Source organism: Peromyscus eremicus, chromosome 3 (assembly GCF_949786415.1).
Source record: "Peromyscus eremicus chromosome 3, PerEre_H2_v1, whole genome shotgun sequence".
NCBI lineage: Eukaryota > Metazoa > Chordata > Mammalia > Rodentia > Cricetidae > Peromyscus > Peromyscus eremicus.
The window spans coordinates 99,106,003-99,130,141 of NC_081418.1; the positions used below are offsets into that span (position 1 = coordinate 99,106,003).

The 24,139-nt window shown below is 44.7% G+C and overlaps 2 protein-coding genes across 4 annotated transcripts in view; both read left to right on the plus strand.

Moving 5' to 3' along the window:
* Positions 1-10,576, plus strand: part of Anxa4 (annexin A4) — a 57,701-nt gene extending 47,125 nt beyond the window's left edge. For both annotated transcript variants that reach the window (XM_059258129.1, XM_059258128.1), the window contains 4 exons: positions 1,997-2,092; positions 4,150-4,208; positions 5,499-5,621; positions 9,595-10,576. In XM_059258129.1, coding sequence (XP_059114112.1) covers positions 1,997-2,092; positions 4,150-4,208; positions 5,499-5,621; positions 9,595-9,654 — 338 coding nt within the window. In that variant the 3' untranslated portion in view covers positions 9,655-10,576. The remainder of the gene's footprint in view (positions 1-1,996; positions 2,093-4,149; positions 4,209-5,498; positions 5,622-9,594) is intronic.
* A 3,568-nt stretch (positions 10,577-14,144) lies between these two features.
* Gmcl1 (germ cell-less 1, spermatogenesis associated) overlaps positions 14,145-24,139 on the plus strand; it is a 39,181-nt gene continuing 29,186 nt past the window's right edge. The window contains exons 1-2 of one of the 2 annotated variants that reach the window (XM_059258131.1): positions 14,145-14,481; positions 22,953-23,076. In XM_059258131.1, coding sequence (XP_059114114.1) covers positions 14,228-14,481; positions 22,953-23,076 — 378 coding nt within the window. In that variant the 5' untranslated portion in view covers positions 14,145-14,227. The remainder of the gene's footprint in view (positions 14,482-22,952; positions 23,077-24,139) is intronic. The other variant, XM_059258130.1, reaches the window with a different exon arrangement.

Below are 24,139 nucleotides of genomic sequence, written 5' to 3' on the forward strand. Positions count from 1 at the left end.
CAGTAATCCTAGGCAGGAAAGACGGGAATGGGATGATCTCTGAGGCTTGCTGGCCAGCCAGTCTGGCTGATTGGTGAGCTCCAGATGTAGTGAGGACTGTCTCAAAAATAGATAAATAAATAAATAAATAAATAAATAAATAAATAAATAAATAAATAAGGTGGTGGGCTGGGGGGGGATGGCTCAGTGGGAGGTGGGGCTGGGGGGGGATGGCTCAGTGGGAGGTGGGGCTGGGGGGATGGCTCAGTGGGAGGTGGGGCTGGGGGGGGGATGGCTCAGTGGGAGGTGGGGCTGGGGGGGGGATGGCTCAGTGGGAGGTGCTTGCTACGCAGGCATGAGGACCTGAGCTCAAAGCCCGCACTGCAACATGAAAAAGCCAGGAACCGACGCATGCGCCTGTAAGCCCAGTACCGGAAGGTAGAGACAGGCGGATCCCAGGAGTTCACTGGCCAGCTAGCCTAGCTGAAATGGTGAGCTTCCAGTTCAGTGAGTGACCCTGTCTTAAAGCAGTGAGAATATGGGTGAGAGAGGAAGACCCCCAGCATCCTTCTGTGGCTTTTGTGTGCATGAAAATACATACAGGCATAAGCAGTGGTAAGCACAATCAAAATTAATTAATTAAAATATATTAAAAATAAGAAGACACCTGACACCAGCTTCTGGCTTCCACATGCTCGCAAACACACGCACGCACGCACGCACGCACGCACGCACGCACGCACGCACGCACGCACGCTCACCCATTAGAACATAGCATACCACACCCCACACAGTTGGTTTCTTGAGATAGGATCTCACTGTGGAGCCCTGGCTGTCGTGACACTCAACTCTATAGACCAGGCTGGCCTCAAATTCACAGAGATCCTCCTGCCTCTGCCTCCCAAGTGCTAGGATCAAAGGTGTGTACCACCATGCCTGACCACACAAAATAAGAAAAAGAAAGAAAACCATCTCCTTGGAGGACAGGTCACTCAGAGGGACCCTGCTGGGCCACGGTTATGATTGTGAATTGCTGAACATTGGTATCCCTTGACTGATAACCTGTGAGAATCACATGGATGGAGGGGACAAGACAGTATGCCAACGAAGGCCACTAAGGAGATAAACAAAACAGATATATCTGTCCTAAGAAGTCTCTGGAAGAAGAGAGGAGAATATATTCATCGTGTTCAAAAATCCTTGGCAAAAAACAAGAAAAAAATTAATTATGTGAAAAATCTATTAAAAGAAGCAACCGGCTGTTACCAGATGTGACTCAGTTCTGAGGAGGCTGAATTGTTCTTGTCTTAATGAGCCAAATGGAAGAGGAGGACATAGGTGACATGCAAGGCTGACATTTCAAAATGATAGAGTCTCATGTAGTCCTGGTTGGCCTTGAACTCAAGGTGTGACTGAGGAACTGCCCATCCTCCCTCCACCTGCCAAGTACTGGGATTACAGGTGTGAGCTACCCGACCCTGTCTGCTGAAGCAGGAAGAAGGCAGATGTGTACCCAAAAACTCTCCACTTGATCTGGGGAAGAGTGCCCAACATTCTCCAGGGATCTCAGCATTCTTCCTCCTGGATGGGCCCAGTTCACCAGGCCACATCCTGCCTGGGTCCTCACCCACGGTACTAATTGGTTTCCTCTTGAAATATGCCAAAAAATTAAATAGCATAAGCTTGCTAAAATGTGTTCATTCTCTGCATAAATTTTAGTTTCCTGTATTTAAATTTTTATTACATTTATTTATGTGTTTATTTAGAGAGAGTGTATGTGTGTGTGTGTGTGTGTGTGTGTGTGTGTTATATGTGTGTGTACCTGCATGCACGAGTACATGTATACGGGTATGCAGACGCCACAGATCACATGTGGAGATCAGAGGACAGTTCTCTTCTTCCACCATGTGGGTTCCAGGGAATTCAGGTCACCAGGCTTGGCTGCAAGTACCTTTAGCAGACGAGTCGTCACACCAGCCCCGTTTTCTAAATCACGCTATCTCGTTATTGATTGTAGTGTTCGATGAGTACAAACGGATCTCACAGAAGGACATTGAACAGAGCATAAAATCGGAAACATCTGGTAGCTTTGAAGACGCCCTGTTGGCTATAGGTAAGCTGGTGTGCCACCGAGCTAATTCTGGTGATGTTCCTCCTTGGTATCCAGATGTTGTCATGGAGATGTAGAACTGTGTTTTTCTGAAATTAAAGTTGTTTCAATCACTCAGGGTAAATTCTAGAATTTCAAAAAATGGATTGGCCAGGCTGGTCTGGAACTCCTGGATTAATGTGATCTTCTCACCTCAATCCCCAAATACCTGACCCACAGCCATGTGCCACCATATCCAGATGATTTTCCAGAACTGTTACTTTTTTATTTTGTTTTGTTTTTAAATAATTTTTCTTTGCGTGAGTATTTTGCTTGCAGATATGTCTGTGTGCCACATGTGTGCAATGCCTACAGAGCCCAGAAGAGGGTGCTGGATCCCCTGAAACAGGAGTTACAGAGTGTTGTGAGCCACCACATGGGTGCTGAGAACCCAACTCAGGTCCATTCCAAGAGCAACCTGTAGTGGTATTGTGTTCTCCAAAATATTGTGCACCCTAATAAACTTTTCTGGGGTCAGAGAATAGACTAGCCACAATATTAAACATAGAGGATAGGCAGTGGTAGCACTCGCCTTTAATCCTAGCATTCCAGAAGCAGAGATTGGTCTGGATCTCTGTGAGTTCAAGGAAACAGCCAGGCATGGTGACACACGCCTTTAATCCCAAGAAGTGAGCCTTTAATCCCAGGGAGTGATGACAGATAGCAGAAAGGTATATAAGGCGTGAAGACCAGGAACTAGAAGCATTTGGCTGGTTAAGCTTTTAGGCTTCTAGCAGCAGTTCAGCTGAGATCCATTTGGATGAGGACTCAGAGGCTTCCAGTCTGAGGAAACAGGATCAGCTGAGGAACTGGCAAGGTGAGGTAGCTGTGGCTTGTTCTGCTTCTCTGATCTTCCAGCATTCACCCCAATAACTGGCCTCAGGTTTGATTTTATTAATAAGAACTTTAAGATTCCTGCTACAGCAGCCAGTGCTCTTGACCATTGAGCCATCTCTCTAGCCCCAGACTTTTCTTTTTCTAGATAGTCTTATTCAGTAGCCAAGGCTGGCCTTGAACTTATAGCAATCCTCCTATCCTGGCTAGGAGTGCTAGGATAATAGACATGAGCAGCCCCATCTGGCTGTTCTACAACTTTAAACAAGAAATATTTGCAAAGCTAGACATGGCGCACACCTGTAATTACAGCACTTGGGAGGTACAGGCAGTCATGAGGATCAGGAGTTCAAGAGCATCCTCAGCTGCATAGTGAGTTCAAGACCAGCCTGGGCTATGTGAGAACCTGACTGAAAAAAGCAAAGCAAAAAGAACTATGTCGTATGACCTGACTGCTCTTGTGCCGGGGACTTGTGTTTTTTGTTTTGTTTTGGTCTTTGGCACTTTTCTCTATCATTATAGGAGAAAGATAATGCCATGCTAGTGCATCCGGCAAGTCAGTGGGTGGTTAGGGTTAATAACTGACTTTTAGGTTTTTTTATTGTATGGGTATTTTGCCTGCATGTATGTCTGTGTATCATGTGCATGTCTTGCACCCTCAGAGGTCAAAAGAGGGTGTCAGATCCTTTGAAACTGGACTTACAGGCAGTTGGAAGCAATCATGTGAGTGCTAGTCCTCTGCAAGAACAAATACTCTTAACCCCTGAGCTGTCTCTCCAGCCCCCTCACAACTACTTTGTACAGCAGATGTAATAATCATTTTGGAACTATAAGCCACCCTCGCTTTGATGGCCCTCATTAATGACTTCCCCAGGAACTTGAGAAGCCGAGGATCCTTCTTGTCTGTATGAGGGGGCCTGGAGTGCAGACTGTGTTCAGGAAGTGCTGCTTGGCATAAATGGGTCTCGCAAAGCAAGCAGGAGATATTTCTTGAGACTTCCTAGAAACAGAATAACTGTCAGTTTTCTTTGTTCTTGGATTTTTTTTTTTCTGTAATCTTTTCATTCTTCTTTTTATGGAAATAGAGATAATTTCTTAAGAGCAGGGAAGCACTCCTGAGAATGGGAGTGGCCTGGTGGGCAGGGGCGTGGCCTGTGCTCACTTCCTGTTGTTCATTTTCTCCACAGTGAAGTGCATGAGGAACAAACCTGCGTATTTTGCTGAACGACTTTATAAATCCATGAAGGTAAATGGCTTCGCCTTTATCACTCGAAAGAACGTGGCATATTTTTGTCCACCTTCTTGGGTTTGCCACCCGAATTCCACCCTGGAACAGCCAACTCGACTCCATGTTGTATCTCTCCCTAAATACTGCTGCTGTTCATGCTGAGTGCTGTTCTCTGTGTACTTGTGATGTACCGAGCCCTGTTCCCGGGGCCTTACATGTATGGGATTAATTTATCCCCCTAAGAGAAGCAGGGGCACAAACTGTCCTGTTTCACAAGGGGAGAAACTGAGGCATACAGAGTATACAAGTTTGTTTGCACTGTTCATGGAGGAGGAAGTGCCCCAAGGAGGCAAACTCAAGCTTCAGAGCCAGGTTCCCAGATCTGTGTTGGGCCCTCTGTAGCCAGCCCTGCCGGGAACCCCAAGGAGGACAGGAAACCAGGAAGCCAAGTCCTTGGGTTTTCTTGTTGTTCTTCAGAGACAAGTTCTCATGTAGCCCAGGCTGGCCTAGAATTCTCTTTGTAGCTGAGGATGGCCTTGGACTCCTGATCATCTTGCCTCAGCCTTCCAAGTGCTGGGATCACAGGCCTGTGCCATCTTACCCGGTGGGGAGTCTTTGCTCTTAAAGAATATCTGTCCTCAGAGAAAATAAAACATGCAGAAAACACGGTAAGACGGAATGGAAGCCAGCAGCAGTTCAACACCCACTGTTATAGGAGTACAAAGGACAGAGTATAGTTGCTCAGTATTCTTGAGGGAGGATTTGAAAAGATCATACAAGGAAATTGGAGCCAGGCATGCTGATACACACCTGAAATTCTAGCTCTTGGGAGGCTGAAAAAGAAGGATTGCTTAGTTTGAGGCCAGCCTGGGCTCTATGGCAAGGCCTTGTCCTAGTAATAAAAGAGAGAGGAAGGAAGGAAGGAAAAAAGGAAGGAAGGAAGGAAGGAAGGAAGGAAGGAAGGAAAGAAGGAAGAAAACAAAACCAGCTTGTTCTGTTTAAGCAGAACCTTGGGGGAAGCTTTCCACAGGGCAGGGTGGGGGGTGAGGGATAGTAAATGACACAGGGCTGCTGAACAGCACAGAGCCTGTCTTTGGAAAGGCTCAGCCATGTCTTCAGGTCAATGCACAGAGTGTTGGAAAGGTGGGCCGTGTCAAGCCTTGCATCCCAAATTAAGGCATGAGGATGCTCCTCGGGCCTCCCAGGTCATAGAGCAAAGGATGCTGTGGTGGAGTCTCTGTTGCCTTGTCTTGCCTTGCTGGACCACGAAGAGTATCACCTGATGCAAGGTCTGGCTCCCTTCCTCAGGGCTTGGGCACTGATGACAGCACCCTCATCAGAGTGATGGTTTCTCGAGCAGAGATTGACATGCTGGACATCCGGGCAAACTTCAAGAGGCTCTATGGAAAGTCTTTGTACTCTTTCATCAAGGTAGGACACCACAAGGAACACAGGGCTGGCCTGGGTGGGCAGCAGCACTGGTTTCCTCCTCCTCAGCATGTCATTTCCAACGAAGATGGCCCTCTGCCTCAGGGATTCCAGGGTCCTTCCTTTCTCACGGTGTACAAGCTTGAAAAGTTTACCTTCTAAATACAGTAATAAGTTCATGTTGGCCTCAAACAAGGATGAAGATTCCGGAGCAGTGACTCAGTACTGCTTTTATTCAAAGCATGGGTAGTATAACAAGCCCTAACATTTTAAGTAACTGACCTGTTCAAGTGAACAAAGACTATGGAGAGGAAGCATCACCCCTGACCTCAGTCTCAAACATCTTTCTACCGAAAGGTTAGAATACCAGGGGCTGGAGTGCTAAGCAGTTAAGAGAAATGACTGCTCTTTCTAGGGACCTCATTTCCATTCCCAGCACCCACATGACAGCTCACAACCACCTGTAACTCCAGTTCTAGGAATCTGACAGCCTCTTCTGGCCTCCATGGGTGCTGCATACATGTAGTGCACAGACACACACACACACACACACACACACACACACACACACACATATATGTATATGCAAAATGCCCAAAAACAGAAAATAAAAAATAAAGGAACAAAATGTGTTAGCAATAACCTCACATAATTTATTCCAGTATTTGATATTGCAAACTTTAGGGTCTTTGAGATATGTAAGAGCTGTGTCTGTAAGTGGTATACACCCCATTATTTGAGCTCTCAATGGCTCTTATTATTTCTCTGTTTCTTCCCTCCGAGATCTGTCACGTGCCTGCCATCAAGGCGCCCAATAGATGGGAAAACAAATTGGACGGAAGTTGTGTGCTATCATTTACTTTCTATTGCTGGGTAAACGCCATGCCAGGAGCAACTTAGGGAAAACATAGTTTACTTTGGTTTATAGTTCCAGAGGAGGGAAGGCATGGCGGTCGGCCAAAGGAGCAGGAACCTGGCCGGTCCCATTTGATGTGAACACAGGAAGCAGAGTACACAGCAAATGGAGCGAGGCTAGAAAACCTCCAGGCCTGCCCTTAGTGACGCACTTCCTCCAGCAAGGCCGCACCTCCTGAAGGTTCCATAACCTCTCAAACAGTGCCATCAAAAACTTGGGGACCAAGTTTCTAAACACATGAGCCTATGGGAGACGTTTCTCATTAAATAACCCACCACGAATTCCTGTAATCTACATGTTTCTTCTACTTGGTGCTTTTCCTAAGAGGCTCCCTGTAAGGAATGGGCGGGTCCCCACAGCTGTTCACCTGTTCTCATGTGAATACCTTCTTCACAGCACTGAGTTCTTTGACCTGTGAGGCCGACAGTAGCTGTTCCCTAGGGTGAATACTTCTTTCTCCTTAGATCCTTGCATACAGTAATTGCAGTCGCTCATGGTTCCTCATTCTTCCTCCAAAGATCAAAATTTTATAAGCGTACACACACACACACACACACACACACACACACACACTGAGGATTGAACTCAGGGCTCCAGGTTTTGTACCACTGAACTACATTCTCAACCCTTAATGAATACTTTTAAAAGCACAGCTTCCTCACCTGCCTGGTAATGGCGGCAGAAGAAGCTGCGCCTGGAATCCTTTGCAGGGCCAGCAGGGTCTGCTGAAAATGGGAGAAAGCATCCCCCTCCGGCCCTACCCATTCACTGTTCTTTACTGGGTACCAGACAGTCAGGAGTTCCAAGATGGCGTGGGTGTGGTAAAAACTGACTCACCCCTCCTAACCCCTCATTAACTCCTTTGCTTCTTTAAGAAGCCTGGAGAGTCTCATAAACATGAAGCCGAGACTAATTTCCAAGAAGCTTGGGTTGCTTACAGCAAACTTCTCATCAAGATTTGACCTGTGAATTAAATACCCTGAAAAGCAGGGAATACACTGACCGTTTGAGGGCTGCCATTAAGAAGAAAGAGTGTCAGGCATGGAGACATGGGGCTGGGGGTGGATGGCTCAGTGGGCAAAATGCTTGCCATACAAGCTTGAGGACATGAGTTTGGTTCCCAGGTACCCCATAAAAGGAGTAACAGCAAGCAGGCAAAGGCAGAGACCCCAGGATCCATGAGACTCACTGGTTAGCTAGTCTTGTCCAGTTGGTGAGCTCCTGGTTCAGTGAGATAGATACCTTGTCTCAATAATGTGTAGAGTGATAAGAGAAGAGACAGACATCTAGTGTCAGCCTCTAGCTTATCACACACACACACACACACACACACACACACACACACACACACAGCAGGCAGTGGGGATTGAGAGAATAAATTGTCACAAAGCTTTGGAACGCCTGCCTGTGTTGGCTAGTTGTCAACTTGACATAAGCTGGAGTCATCTGAGAACAGAAAACCTCAGCTGAGAAAATCCCCTACCAGATTGACCTGTAGGCAAGCAAGCCTGTGGGGCATTTTCTTCAATGATGATTGATGGCAGAGGCCCAGTCCACTGTGAGCAGTGCCACCCCTGGGCAGGTGGTTCTGGGTCCTGGGGTGTATAAGAAAACAAGGTTTAGCCAGCCATGGGGAGCAAGTCAGTAAGCAACACTCCTCCATGGCTTCTACTTCAGTTCCTGCCTCCAGGTTCGTGCCTTGAGTTCTGCCTTGTCTTCCCTTATTGAACTGTGACCTGGGGTAGGTAAGCCAAACAGACCCTGTCATCCCCAAGTTGCTTTATCGTAGCAACAGAAACCTAACTGGGACAGCTCCATAAGAAGACAATGGCAACAATGCTATGCCCGTAAGCAATTTTGTACATACTTATTATTTCACAGATCAATGAGACAAATTATAATATATTACTATTCATTTTGACAGATATTAAAATTTGAACTCTTAAAGTTCCATCTGTTTCAGTGCCCATTAAGAAGTAACCCAAACTGATTTATTGGGCTTAGGGTATTGTTACTTAGTGTATACACCAGGACCTGGGTTCAGTCCCAGTGCCAAAAATATAAATAAATAAATAAATAAATAAATAAATAAATAAATAAATAAATAATAAGGAAAAACTATAATGTATTTATTAGGCCATAAACATTTCCATATAGAAATTATAGTACCTCTCTGGAAGGCTATTTTGCAACTCATATGAAAAGTATTAGAAAAATTCACGATATTAATCTAGTAATTTTCATTTTATGAAAATGTATTCAAAGCAGATTATGAGGAAAATTCATAAAAACTCAGCTGCAAGGTGCTTTATTCAACAAAGTTTGCTATAGTGATCAAAGACCACATAAACATCAGACAATGGGGAAGGAAATGTTCTGTAATCATTAAATAATACTGTCATGAAAAAAACAGGATACAGAGGTTGGGTGTATATGGTTCATTGGTAGAGCACTTGCCTACACTTGCCTAGCATGAGGATGGTCATGGGTTCGGTCCCTGGCACCACCAAAAATAAAAAGAGCAAAATGAAGGCATAGACGATTACTGTACTACAGTCTCATCACATAGGGATCTGCATGCAAAGAGAAAAGACTAGGGGACAGGGACATGTCAGAATGTTAACAACAGTGATCCATAGGTCATGGGATTATGGGTCTTCCTATGCTTTTTTTAAAGTATTTTTTAAATATAGAACAAGTATTACTTTAAAAAGATTGTTATTTTTGTATATCTATGTATATGTATGTAAATGTGTATGTATATATGTGCCTTATGTGTGCAGTACCCAAGGAGACTAGAAAAAGGTGCCAGATTGCCCAGGACCTGTAGTTATAGGCAACTGGGAACACCAAAAATCAAACTCAGGTTCTCTGTGAGAGCAAAGAGTGCTCTTAGTGTCCAAGCCATCTCTCCAGCCCAAATCATTACTTTTGTAATAAAAAAAATTTTTGAGAACCTGAGAAAAATCTAGCCATGCTTGCAAAATGAACTTAGGTGATTTTGAACTGTGTAACTAAGAATCTCTTAACTGTGGGTAATCGTGATCTTCTTTCTCCCAGGGCGACACTTCCGGAGACTACAGGAAGGTTCTCCTCATTCTCTGTGGAGGAGACGATTAAAACAAGACCCAGGACAGAAGGATTCTTAACACTGATTTTTTTTTTTAACTTCATTTTTCTGCTCTGCTATTAACATTATCTCAAATGCTTATTTCCAATTAAAACGCGTCCAGTTGCCTCCTATGATCCAGACTGTGTTATTATCATCTATAATTAGTCATTTTGATGCCTTAAACCTGTACTTTCAAAGCTTTTAAGACCTAAATGGAGATTTAGAATTAGAAATTAGAATGTGCTCCACGTCTATAGCTGATTATTTCCCCATTTGTGTTTTTGCAGAGATTGAATGCACTAAATCATTTTGAATTTTCTTTTCAGTAAGAATTTTACAGGACAGAAGCAGTTCTCTTCCCTGGGCAGCCAGTCATTTCTTCATGTGGGACCCAGGGCATCTGTTACTGAGAATTTCCATCCGGTTTCCTATTTTACACAGTTGTGGATTGAAGTTCTCATGAGCCTCCTTTCTTTGGCTTTGTCTATCATGTTAGCTGATAGTGTGTTTGGTGTGGCAGGATTCATCTCCTCCTGCACTGAGACCACTTTCTCCCCAAGAAGTGCAGCAAAGTTACCAACTCATTAAACAAATTAAATTTCAAGTGTGGTTAAACAGAGCCCATGTGTCTGGTTGCCACTCACGCTGAGCATTCCGAAGTCAAAATGCTAAGACTGTCCTAATCTTGCCTGAAAGTGATGGGAAAGAGCAAGGTTTGTCTGAGGTTCTTCTGGTATGTGATGCTCTGGGTTGTGCCCAACCTAAGGGAATTTTTTTTTCTGCTAAAAATAGTCTCTTTAGATTGTTGATTTGATTCCCACTGTGCCTTTTTGATTTTACAGTCATCCAGAAATGGTGCTTTGCATGTAATCATGGAGTTTGGTTTGTATACAACGTGAGAAATTTTTAATTAAAAATGGTGACTTTAAAGGGATGTGTATTCTTTGTTTGGTTTTTCCATGTCAGAGATTTTTTTTTTTCAATCCGGAACCATGGAAGGAACTATTCTGAAGGAATTATGATACTAAGCTTCAACATAAAAAAAAAATGGCACATTAATCATATGTTAGCCTGCTTCTATAAGACGAATGTTTACATTAGTGAGGTGGAGGCAGGAGGATCAGAACTTCAGACTCTCCCGGCTACATAGCCAGTGTGAGGCCAGCCTGAGCACATGAATCCCTGTCTCAAAAAAGCAAAACAAGGGCCAGGGAGATGGCTCAGTGAGTAAGATGCTTGCTGCTCAAGCATGAGGAGCCGCGTTTGGGTCTCTGGCACCAGTGGGAAGCCAAGCACAGCCAGTGAGTGTATGCTTGTAACTCCAAAGCTGGGATGTGGAGAGGAGCAGATAACAGGGTTCGGTGGCCAGCCCTTATAGCTGAATCAATGAACTTCAGTTCAGTGGAAGACCCTGTCTCTGATGAGGATGAGAAGGAGGATATAGAGAGTAAGACACTGATAGCAACTTCTGGTTTCTACATTGGCACACTCAGACACTCTCAAGTACACACACACACCCAAATAAATAAGATGACATTGAGATGGCTTAGTGGGTAAAGGCCCTTGCTGCCAAGCTTGACAACCTGAGTTCAATCCCCAGAACCCAAAGGGTGGAGAGAACAAGGGATGACACCCCTCTCTCTCACCAAAACAAAGTAACAAACACAAAACAACAAAATCATTAACATTTGTGTGTGCCAAACACTCCTCAATGATATTAAATAACATGGTAGCTTGCTCTCTGAAAATGAGTGACATTCTGCTCTACTCAGTTGAGCGTTTATAGTAAATGTTACATATAAAGCCAAAATTGTAGCTCGGTGGGATAGAGTCATACCTTGCTTTTCTTAGCACCACAAAGGACAAAAGTTACAGGTGTAAAAAGAACACACACACACACATCCCTTTGTTCCTGCTGCAGTGGGACTGCACTTGGGTGTGGGCATCATCGACAACATGCCGATGTGACCAGTCATTCCAATTAACACAGATTCAGGAATTGACGCTGCCACTTCAGGGCTGTGGAATCTCTACTCCAGCTTCATTGTTTTTGGAAGCATTATGAGGTTCTTTGTTTTGGTTTTAGTAGATGTTTTACCTTTAAATGACGCCTTAGCTAGAATTTTAAAAACAAATTTCAGAAGTTGGGACAGTGTTTTGTGATTGAGTGCAGGTGTAAATTCAGAGGGAGGGTAGAAAGTCACAATTTTTGTGTTTATGATTAGCTTTTCAGAAGTCCTACTGTGTAGCTCCTTAAGGTCCCAAAACAATGTTATTTCAGTCACCAACATAATGAGTCAAAATTCCAAGTGTGATTTGAGACTTCTTCCCTCGGTCAGTTCTGGCCTGTTGCCAGCAGGCATCTGGCTGGGGGAAGGGAGAAGGTGGGCATCTCTTCTTTCTCCATCCTTCCTGCTTGGGTCATAGCAGCATGGAGAAGAGCAGAGGGAATTAGGTAGTTCTTGCCTGACTGCCATTGCTCTGTGGGTGGAGGATAACTCCTGTGTAACTGTGGCAGGTTCTTAAGGACATTCCCGTGAGTCCCCTCAGTAATACCATCACCAGGGAACCATTTACCTGAGGTTCCTTAGGCAAGACCAATATGGTTGTTTTACCTTTTAAGAATTTAGTGACACTTGGGGCTGGAGAGATGGCTCAGAGGTTAAGAGCACTGACTGCTCTTCCAGAGGTCCTGAGTTCAATTCCCAGCAACCACATGGTGGCTCACAACCATCTGTAATGAGAGCTGGCACCCTCTTCTGTATACATAATAAATAAGTAAATCTTTAAAAAAAAAAAAAAAGAATTTAGTGACACTTGAGGTCACCATGTTGTAGTCTTACACCAAGGCCTCTTTGCACAATATTTAAGATGGCCCCATGCACACGTTTTGCATTTTGTGCATGCAGTGTATTCCCTTGCAACCGCTATTCTCTTGCTCCAACATCTACTTCAGCCTTCTTCAGCTAAGTGCCCTCAGAATTTCTCAGGGATGAATCGAATACAAATCCTCAGCGGCCTGCCAAAAAGGAGTGCAAATGGCGCATTGACGCAGTCAGTTCTGGGGAAATTTTGACAAGAGTTCATAAAGTTGAAAATGTCCAAGAAAATCTATTTTCGGGGATCTGCTTGATGAAGCTTTTGTGCGTAATGTTCATATCTGTTCTGAAGGAGCATTAAAGTAGAAATAACTGAAGCCCCTCAGTGAGGAAGTAGGTAAATCACTGGTCTTACAATGAGTGGTGACAATAACTAAAGATTAGTCCAAAGTATAGCTTTAAGAGAGGAGAAAAGTTCTGAATCATAGGTTTGGGATGGTCTGATTCCATTTAAATTATATGTCTGAATGTGCAGCAGAAAAGAGCGTCTATGGGTATGCGTGTAGAAACATGCACAGAAATGGCATGGAGAGGGCGAGGATGTAAGCAGAGGGTGGGTACACAAGGGGTTTTTCTCATATTTTTATCATTCTCCGTTATATCTCAATAAAGCTGAAGAGGTAAGGAGAGTGAATCAAAATAAGTGTGATAAAATTCCAAGCCTGTAGTGGGTCCGCAGGTATTTGTATTGCTCTGAAACATTTCATTATAAACATTTTACTTTGAAAAGTATAGAAGGCCAGCATGGTAGCTCACGTCTCAACTCCCAGCACTCAGCGGCTTAGGCAGGAGGAGTACTAAGAGTTCCAGGCCAGCCTGGGCTTCAGAGTGAGACCCTTCTTTAAAAAAAAAAAAAAAATCGAGGCCTGGGATGTAGTTGAATTGGTAGTGGTTGCTTAACATTCGCGAAGCTCTGGGTCGGATCCCCAGCAGTTAAATAGGCGGGCGATATGACGCGTGCCTGTAATCCCAGCATTCAAGAGGTGGACACAGGACATCAGAAGTTCAAGATCATTCTATATAGAGAGTCGAAGGTCAGCATGTAATACAAGACACTGACACAATAAAATAATCTAATCAAAACAAGGCAGAAGAAAGGAGCCAGGCACTAGAGGCTGACAGCAGCTCCAGACTGACGCCTGTCAACAACACTGGGTGAAGGCCGCCTAGCCGTGGCAGCACAGTCCCAGAGCCTGGGAGGGAAGCAAGGGCCTTAATGACATGTCCATCCACAAACTGACTGCACAGGGCTGGAGAAGACCCCGGACTCGAGGAACCTCGCGGGAAGAATCAACGACACGGGTCCCCAGATCCCTCGATGACAAGCACACAGCACCCGTGCCCCTAGGTTAACGCCGGAAGCACTGAAAGTTCGCCCCACCCGGGCTGAGCTCCGCGGAGGCGTGCCCGACTCCCGCGCTTGCGCAACCACGCTGACCAGGCTCCGCCCCCGAGGCCAGCTGCTCCCGCCCCTTCCGGGGGCTCGCCGCACGCCTGCGCCCTGCGGCGCGCGCTTTGTTGCGAGAACGAGGGGGCGAGGTCTTGAGGAGCCGGTCGGCTGAAGCCCGGCGGGCGGGGCGGAGGATGGAGATGACTGCGTTCTCGACGACGGTTGGGACTGCGCGCGAGGCGGCGGCGGAGTAGGCGGTGGGGCGTCAGGCATGGCGGGGCGGCCCCTCGGCGCTCCCTAGGCGCCGGAGCCATGGGCGCGCTGAGCAGCCGGGTGCTGCGGCCCGCGGGGCGCGCAGAACAGCCCGAGCCCACGCCCGGTTCTGGGGGCGCGGCCCGCAGGTCAGACGCGGGCGAGGATGCGGCCCACGGCTTCTGTTACTGTCCCGGCGGCCGCAAGCGCAAGCGCAGCAGCGGCACATTCTGCTACTGCCACCCGGACTCGGAGACAGACGAAGATGAGGACGAGGGCGACGAGCAGCAGCGGCTGCTGAACACGCCGCGCAGGTACGGAGCGCCCGGCCGCCGGTGCCCTTGACGGGAGAGTGCGGGGCGGCCGCGCGGGGAGGATCGGTGTGGGAGCTGAGCGCGTGCCGGGCAGACCTGAGATCAGTGCTGGAGCTGACTGAGCGCGTGCAGGGCAGACCTAGAGTCAGAGCGGGAGCGGGGCGTTTGCAGACAGACCTGGGGTCAGAGCGGGAGCTGGACGTTTGCAAACAGACCTGGGGCCAGAGCGGGAGCTGGACGTTTGCAAACAGACCTGGGGCCAGAGCTGGAGCTGGGCGCGTGCGGAGCAGACCTGGGGTCAGAGCGGAAGCTGAGCGCGTGCGGGGCAGACCTGGGGTCAGAGCGGGAGCTGGACGTTTGAAGACAGACCTGGGGTCAGAGCGGGAGCTGGACGTTTGAAGACAGACCTGGGGTCAGAGCGGGAGCTGGACGTTTGCAGACAGACCTGGGGTCAGTGCGGGAGCTGGACGTTTGCAGGCAGACATGGGGTCAGTGCAGGAGTTGGACGCTTGCGGACAGACCTGGGGTCAGTGCCGGGAGCTGAAGAGCCTAGGCTTTTTGCACGTTACCCGGAAGCTTCCTGTATGTCAGAGCCTCAACCTGAGACCGAAAGGACTAGCCAGAGCTTCTGCGGACCTTCCCTAGTGGGCCTTTGCTATCTGAGTGAGTAGCCACAGGAAAACTTACTGTGCATTCAGTAGCCTTCAGTCAGTATAGAGAGGAACATAGTAGTGCCTGGTATGGACACCTCTCTGTGTTGTCCACTTGATGGACCAGTGATTGCACATATGAAGATTGGCAATACTGTGCATTCCCCTGAATAAAGAACAAAGTCTTGTCAGAGTCTGCTTGTTGAGGTGGGCTGTGGTCTATGTAGGCTGCCTAAGATTTTTGAGGGAAGAGTTGAAAAAAAAACCGTTGCTTGTGAAGTAGATGTGACTTACACCAGAATGATTTTGTTTTGGTTTGGGGTTTTTGGTTTTTGGAGACAGGGTTTCTCCGTGTAGTTTTGGTGCCTGTCCTGGAACTCGCTCTGTAGACCAGGCCGGCCTCAAACTCACAGAGATCCACCTGCCTCTGCCTCCCGAGTGCTGGGATTAACAGCATGTGCCACCACCACCCGGCCCACTAGAATGTATTTTCATATAAGGAATCTGCTTGCTCTTTTTTCTCTTTTAAGGTCATTGTTAGAATCACACGGATGTAATTTTTCAATACAAAAATTTAAAAAGACTATCTGCTCAGTATTTTGCTACACACTCACTGCATTTTAGTTGACAAAAAAGTATGGGTGCTAGAGATGTGGCTCAATTGTAGAGCTAACATGTAAATGTCATAGGTAAAAACTAAATTACTATAAATATAAACCCTTTCATTAGAGTTTTATGTGTGAATATATTTACAAGATGGATGCACAAAAAATGGAAATATTACTTCCACATCATAGAGTTCCACAGATTTAGCCTAGCAAGGTGGTACAAGCCTGTAATATGTACACTCTGGTGCCCAAGACAGGAAGATCTTAAGTTGGAGGTCAGCCTGGACCAAATAGTGAGTTCAAGTCCTTCCTGGACTATATATAGAGACCCTGGAGAGAAGGAAGAGGAAGGAGGAGCTGGGGCATGTTGGAGAGAGAGAGAGAGAAGGCGTCAATTTCAAGACCTAAGAATGAGCACAAGTATAGCACCTGGCTTGCTTTTTTTTTTTTTTTTTTTTTTTACAATTTATTTTTGTTTATGTGTGTGTCTGTATGTGTATGTGGGTTTGTGCACGTTTCTACAGAGTCCAGAGAGGGTGCTGGATTCCCTGGAGTTACAGGAGTGTTGTGAGCTCCCTAATATGGGTGCTGGGAGTTGTACTTGGATCCTGTGTAAGAGCAGTATGTGCTCTTCACCACTGAGTCACCTCTCTAGCCCCACAGTGCCTGTCTTTTGTGTACTCAGTAAGTGTTAGAACTCTTTGATGAACTGACTCTTATGTCATAAGATGTCATCTTCTTTATTTAGCCTTAGTGACTTAGTCACTCCCACCTCCTTTTGGTAATTGTTTGATGTACCTGCTCCATCCTTTCCAACGTGCATCCCACATCCCATCAACCAACCACCCCATCACTTCCCCTCCCATAACCCAGGGCCTTATCTGTTCTAGGTAAGCACTCTACTGACAAGCTGTAGACCCACACCATGTTTTCACTTTTTACATATGCATACATGTACAAATGTGCTTGCATGTGGAGGCCAGAGGTCAACATTGGATCGTTCAGTATTGCTCTCCACCTTACCTTTTTCAGACAGGGTCTCTTTACTAAACTGGAAGATTACTGATTGGCTAATCTAGCCAGTCAGCAAGGTCCAAGGATCTGCCTGTTTCTGCCCCTCCACCTGCCCCATTAGGATTACAGATGCTGGCAATTCCACCTGGTTTTTTTGGTATCGTGGTCCCCATCCCTGCTCACCCCCCCATTCAACTCAGGTCTTTGTACTTGAAAAGCACTTTATTATGTGAGTGATTTGCCCGGCCCATTTGTGTATTTATATTTAAGATAGGTAAGTATACAGCATATAGTTAAGTCTTGCTTTTTTAAATCCAATAAGACAGTCTGTGCCCTTTGATTAGTATGTATATACCATGTATGTTTAATGTAATTGTTGAAATGTATGACAGAGCCCATTTTTAAAAGGAGAAACAGTAATCTGAACAAGGAAAATATAAATCTTAATAATAAAGAACAGGAAATAACTATTATGGACAAAGTATAAAGAGAAGAGATTAAAAAAAAAAAAGATACAGGAATAGGCCCAGCATTGTGGCACATACCTATAATCCCAGCACTCAGGAGGCTGGGACAGGAGACTCACAGGTTCAAGAACAGCTTAGGTTATGTTGTGAGACCCTGTTTCAAAAAAAGAAAATGCATGTCAGACTTTAGAGTGTGTGTATAGTGGGAGATGTCTGACTGAATAGCTGAAGGTATAAGAAGATGCTTGGATCTGTAATTTTGTTTGCTGGTTCTGATTCCCTTGTCAGGTTCTCTTGTGCTTTCCCACCTCAGCAGAGCTGCTTGTGAAAAGCTTCAGCTTCTATGCCCACCCCTCAGCTACACCTTTTGCTAACTGCCCTCTTTTTCATGAACAAAGCTGTTAAAATTCACACTGTTCTGCAGCAGATTCTCTGCATCTTGTCCACAGGTTGTCTGTAAAAAATGGAAATCTAGTGAACAATGTGTAATTATAACTGTGTAAAGGTCAGTCAGTGATGTTGGGCTATGGACAAGGCTTACAGATCACACTTCACAGGCCTAATGCCAGAGGGAAGCATTTGCTAACCTCATGGATAGACTGAATCTTTCACCTTTTGGAACAAAGTGTCACTTATCCTAGGCTAGGCTCTGGGCTAGCCTCTGGGCTAGCCTCAAACTCAATATAGTAGTGCTTGGATTGAACCCAGGGCTTCATAGATGCTAGGCAAGCACTCTGTCAGATGAGCTACATCCTTAGTCCCTGGAACCTTTTCTGACCTCCTGTCAATTAGTTGGGCTGATTCTGTTTGTATTTTATTTACATAAATAGCTACGTTTATTTATGTTTGAGGGAGGCATGTGCTCCAGTACATGCACAGAGATCAGCAGACAACTTGAGGGAGTCAGGTTTCTCCTTGCACCATGTGGATTTAAGGGTTTGAACTCGCGTCTTCAGGTGCGGTGGGCAAAGCCTTTACCTGCTGAGCCATCTCACCCCGCCCCCAGCCCTTCAGTGTCTCACTGTGTAGCTCTGGCTGGCATGGAAGTCACAGCGATCTTTCTGCCTCTTATCCGCCTCCCTGGTACTGGGGTTGAAGTCAGTGCCACCATGCCTGACCTGGCCCCCTTTTTAAAAGGGGTTTATTTTCCTAGAGTTTCTAACTGCCTTTTTTACCTCCAATGATAAATTAATACTCTTTCGTCATATCTTGAGATTTTCTCAATCTTTTGAGGTAGCCTTGCATAGAACCCATCTTTGAACCCTAGACCTCCTACAGGGTCCCACCCTTTTACTCCAGTTTGGGCCTGCCTGCTTCTAATTATTATAACTGGGACTTTGACCTCCTTCTCTATGAATGGACTGTGGTTTTCAGTAGCTTCTCCCCTTTTCTTCCTCATTTCAGTGAACTACGTCTTCAAGTATTTTCTCATGAAAGAGTGGAGAAAGGTGATCATTTTTGCTTATATAATATAAACTTAGTCTTGGTTTATTTTTCCTTTGACTGATTATGGTACTTTATATGACTTCCCATATCTTTAAACATCTCTTTTTTTATAGTTTTTATTTTTGAAATTAAAATTGAATTATGTCGTTTTCCTCATTCCTTTTAACCTTTCCCCTGTACCCACCCCACCCCTGCTCTCTCTCAAGTCCATCACCTCTATTCCCTCTAAATATATAATACAACCTGTTTAGTCTGTATAATGTTGCTTGTACGAATGTGATTTGGGGCTGACCACTTGGTACTGGATAATCAGGTCAAGGGCCCTTTCTTGGGTCAGACTATTTCTCCAGCTCTCAGCATTCCCTTGTTGCCTGTAGTTCTTCATCTAGAGCTGAGGCTCAGTGACATTTCCTCTTCCAGGTTAGTGTGTCTGTTGGTACATCCTTTTCAGGTCTTGTTTAGACAGCTATGTTGGTGAGGCAAACTTCCTGTTCCTCTGGTTCTTACAATCTTTCTTCCCCCTCTTCCTCTATATTCCTTGAACCTTAGGTGCACAAGTTATATTGTAGATAAACATCTACTTTTTAAAAAAAATATTGTATTTTTACTTGGTGTGCATGTACATGTGTGTACACATCCCATGTAGAGGTCAGAGGATGGGAAATTGATTTTCCCATTCCACCATGAAGGTTCCAGGCATCAATCACACTTGAGCCCTTAGACTTGGCAACAGGTACCTTTATTCACTCAGCCACCTTTATCCAATGATGATGATACTGGTTTTCTAACCTAAGCATGGATGGAGATTTTGACCTGGGTCCAATTCTGTTTTCTTTTTAGGTGACCATGTTTTTGTCCTTTTGAAAGTCTTTTTCTTTGGTATTTTAGAACATAATGAATGCCTCTTATTATGAGTCTTTGGACAGCTTGGTAGTTGGTGAATCCTGACAATCCAGAGACTCATATGCATGTATTTAAATATCTCTTTCTTGTTCTGAGTAATCCTTTGCTACTGCACCCCATTATCATTTTATAAGCATCGTCGTCGTCGTTTGAGAATTCCAAGCATATGAATATGCATTTTTGAAAATTCCTGCTTCCTTGTGTTGTGAGTTTTCCTTGGGACTCTGGCTCTCTTTCCCTTAACTTTTGTTTAGTGGTATTTCTAGTTAGTTTCAGCTATCGACTTGACAGCCCAGTGGTATGTGAAGGAGTCTGAATTGGAACACGTCTTGAAGCATGTGGGCATTTTCTTGATTGCTAATTGATATCGAAAAGCTATTCTTAGTTGTCAACTCGACTCCATCTGAAATTAACTAAAACTCAAGAGGCTGGGTACACCTGTGAGGGATTTTTTTCTTAATTAAATCATTTGAAGTGGGAACACCACTTTTAATCTTGATTTTAATCTTGATCTTTTGAGTCTAGAAGATACACTTTTAATCCAGATCTTTTGAGGTAGGAAGATACACCTTTAATCTAGGCCACACTTTCTGGGCAGCCTCATGAACTGAGCTACTGGGTTTTTGGACTTTCTGTTGGTAGACTAGCTGGACCACAGCCTGTAACCTATTCTAATAAATCCCCTTTATAAATGTGTGTGTGTGTGTGTGTTTTCTAGAGAACCTGACTAATGCAATGCTGATTCCAGACACAGGGTGAGAGAGTAACTTTCTCTTGCTTTGTTTCATGACGATCTCATTCAGACTTGCTCTTTAGCCAAGACTGACCTTGAACTCTTGATCTTCCTGTCTTAGGAGCACTGAGGTTATGGGTGTGCACCACCACGCCCAGTTTCTTCTCCTGTTGCTGTGATAAAACACCCTGAAAATACAGTTTGGGAGAGAAGTGGTTTATTTTAGCTCACAATTCCAGTTTACAGTCCATCATTGCAGGGAAATCAAGGCAGGAACTGGAAGCAGCTGGCACATTGTATGTGATCAAGATCAGAGAACAATGAATTAACACGTGTGTACTCTGCTTCCTTCATATTTACACAGTTTAGAAACCTTTTTAGAGAATGGTATCACTCACAATGGGTGGGTCTTCCCACCTTAGTTAACATAATCAAGATAACCCAGAGATAAACCCACAGTCCAACCCAATTCAGACAATAAATCTCTCCTTGAGATTTTATTCTTAGGTGAACCTAGATTGTGTCAAGTTAACAATTAAAACTATCACACCCAGCAATTATTTTTGTTTCTAGAAAGAGATTTTAAAAGGGTTTGTTGTTGTTTTTATTTTTATGTGTGCACACACACGAATCATGTGCCTTCAGAGGCCAGAAGAGGTCACCAGATCCCCTGGGACCTGGAGTTACAGACTATTGTGAACAGCCATGTAGATGCTGGAAATCAAACCAAGGTCCTCTGGAAGAGAATCCAGTGTTCTTAACCACCGAGCCATCTGTCCATCCCCAGAGATTTTAAAAAGTTTAACTACTAGAAAGCTATCAGAAGTCATCAGAAACTTTAAGATAGGTTAGCCTGGGCTGCAGATGGCCCAGCGGTTAAGAGCTCTTGTTTCACTCTCACAAGAACTGCAGTTCATATATGAACCCAGCACCCAGGTACCAAACCAGGTGTGCTGTGCACGCCTGTCACTTTATCTCTGGGGGAAGGCAGGGAGGGAGACAGGGACTGGAGGATCGAGGGGGATTTTTGTTTTCCAGCTTACCAGAATACATAAGCTCCAGGTTCAGGGAGAGACCCTGTCTTAAAAAGGAACAGGTGGAGCCGGGCAATGTCAGCCCATGCCTTTAATCCCAGCACTTGGGAGGCAGAGGCAGCTGGATCTCTGAGTATGAGGCCAGCCTGCTCTACAGAATGAGTTCCAGGACAGCAGGGCTATACAGGGAAACCCTGTCTCAAAAAACAAACAACAAAAAAGCAGGTAGAGAATGATACCTTTGACCTGCCTTCCTTTGACCTCTTCATGCTCAAATATGTGCACCTACACTTGTGAATACATGTATACAGATGTATAGACACATAAGTAAATAAATAACATCTTTAAAATTATGTATTTTAAAATTAGATCATCCCCTGCTGGCCACCATTCTCTTACTTACATCTGGAGGAGAGATTGCAAACTTTCTTTCTTTCTTTTTTTTTTTTTTTTTTTTTTTAAAGTCAGGGTTTCCATGTAGTCTAGGCTGGCCTCGAACTTGCTATTAGCAAAATAGGGCCTTGAACTCCAGGTTGTCCTTCCTATACCTCCTCAGTGCTGGGCGCACAGACTTGCCCCATTATACCTGGTCTATCCAGTAGTGAGGATTAAACCCAAGGGCCTTGTGCATGCTATGCAAGCACTCTACCAACTGAGCCATGTCCTCAACTCCGTGGTTGCCAAGCTTTTAAAATTCAGTTATTTTACTAAAGTAAGTCTGATGCAGAAGTCTAATATATTTGCAGATATAATAGATAATAGGTGGTGAATAGATGGTGCTCTGGGGGGTGAGGTTACAGAGTGTCCATGTTTCTTAGCTCTGCCCTTAATAGTGACCTGTAATATGCTTATCCTTTGAGCATAGTTTTGAAAAGCTTTGATCTAGGGTTGCAAATCATTTGTCTAGTGGGGAAAAACAATGAGTTTAGTTTAGTTTGAAATAAGCTTGAACGTAATTTTTTTTTTCTTTTTTTGTGTTGCTGAGGATTGAGCTAGGGCCTTAGGCATTCAAGGCAAGCACTCTGCCAACTGGATTATAGTTGAGTAATAGTTTGCTGCAGCAGTATTGAATCTTCCATAGCACTGGTTTCTTTGTTTTGTTTTGTTTTGTTTTCAAGACAAGGTTTCTCTGTGTAGCCCTTGCTATCCTGGAACTCACTCTGTAGACCAAGCTGGCCTTGAACTCACAGAGATCCACCTACCTCTGCCTCCCAAGTGCTGGGATTAAAAGTGTGTGCCACCACTGTCCGTTTCATAGCGCTGGTTTCTAAACAAGGAAATAAGTAAAGTGTGATTGCTGATGTGCCTTTGTTTATTGAGCAAATTGATTTAGAACCAACAACTTGTAAAGGGTGGCTAGAGATACCACCCTCCTGCCTCACCCATCTGCTGTTAGTAAGAGCACCCAGTGTAGCCTCTGTTGACCTACCTCTTCCTCCTCATTCACACAGTGGGTAAGTTGGATCTTACAGAAACAGGACAAAAGGAGACTTAACTGTGTATGAAGATCAGTGAAATGTTGCATGTTTTAATGTGTTGGCATTGGACAGGGCCTAGTGATGCTAGTGCTCTCCCACTAAGCTGTTTGCTTATATAATTTTGTGTTTTCTTAACAGGAAAAAATTAAAGAGCACATCTAAGTACATCTATCAAACGTTGTTTTTGAATGGTGAGAACAGTGACATTAAGATCTGTGCTCTAGGTGAAGAGTGGAGCTTACACAAAATCTATTTATGTCAAGTGAGTATTTCACTGATGTTTTAGGCACTGGGGAGCTGCTTGGAGAAGTTTGGGGTCTCTGGAGTATGTTCTGCTGTTTGGATGGATTTCATAGTGCGCTCTCACCTAGTGAAGCATCTGCTGGAAAGAAAGATGGTGGGCCCTGCAAGTGAAAGCTGGCTTCAGCCTGCAAACCAGGTTTTGAAATTCTTGGTCATACTACCCACTGTTATGTATCCTGGAGTTTCTGTCCCACAAGCGCTCCCATTATAAATGCTCAGCCAATAGTTCAGGTTTGTTACTAGCTAACTCTTACATTTTAAATTAACTCATTTCTGTTAATATATATGCTGCCACATGGCTCGTGGCTTTATCTGTCCAGTATGTCTTGCTTACTCTCTCTCTCCGGCTAGTGACTCCTCTCTCTCCACCCTTCTTCATCCTAGCACACTTAGTTTGGTTGTTCCACCTAAACTTCCTTCCTGACTACCAGCCAGTCACTCTTTTATTAAACCAATTTGAATGACAAATCTTTACAGTATTCAAAAGGATTATTCCACAGCATTTCCCCCTTTTTGTCTAATTAAAAAAAGAAAGTTTTGAGCACCATTTGGAGGTGGACTTTTATTTCCAGGCTACCAGTTTCCAAATAACAAACACAGAGACTTATTAATTACAAATACTCGGCCAATAGCTAAGGCTTGTTACTAGATAATCCTTACATTTTAAATTAACCCATTTCTATTAGTTATATGCTGCCACATGGCTCATGGCTTTACCTGTCCTCCAGCATGTCTTGCTCCCTCTGCATCCCATGGCCACTCTTCTGATTCCACACTTCTTCTTCCCAAAATTCTCCTAGTCTGGCTTTCCCACCCAATCTCTCCTGCCCAGCTATAGGCCAGTCAGTTCTTTATTAACCAATGAGAACAATACATATTTACAGTGTACAAAAGGATTATTCTACACTCTGTTGCCTCTTAGTTGTCAAGAAGTTTGTTTTAGTGCCTTTGCTGAAAATGGAAGAATTTAGGAGAAAATCTGTAACATTCAGGTTAAGGTTATTAAATTTTTTTTATAACGA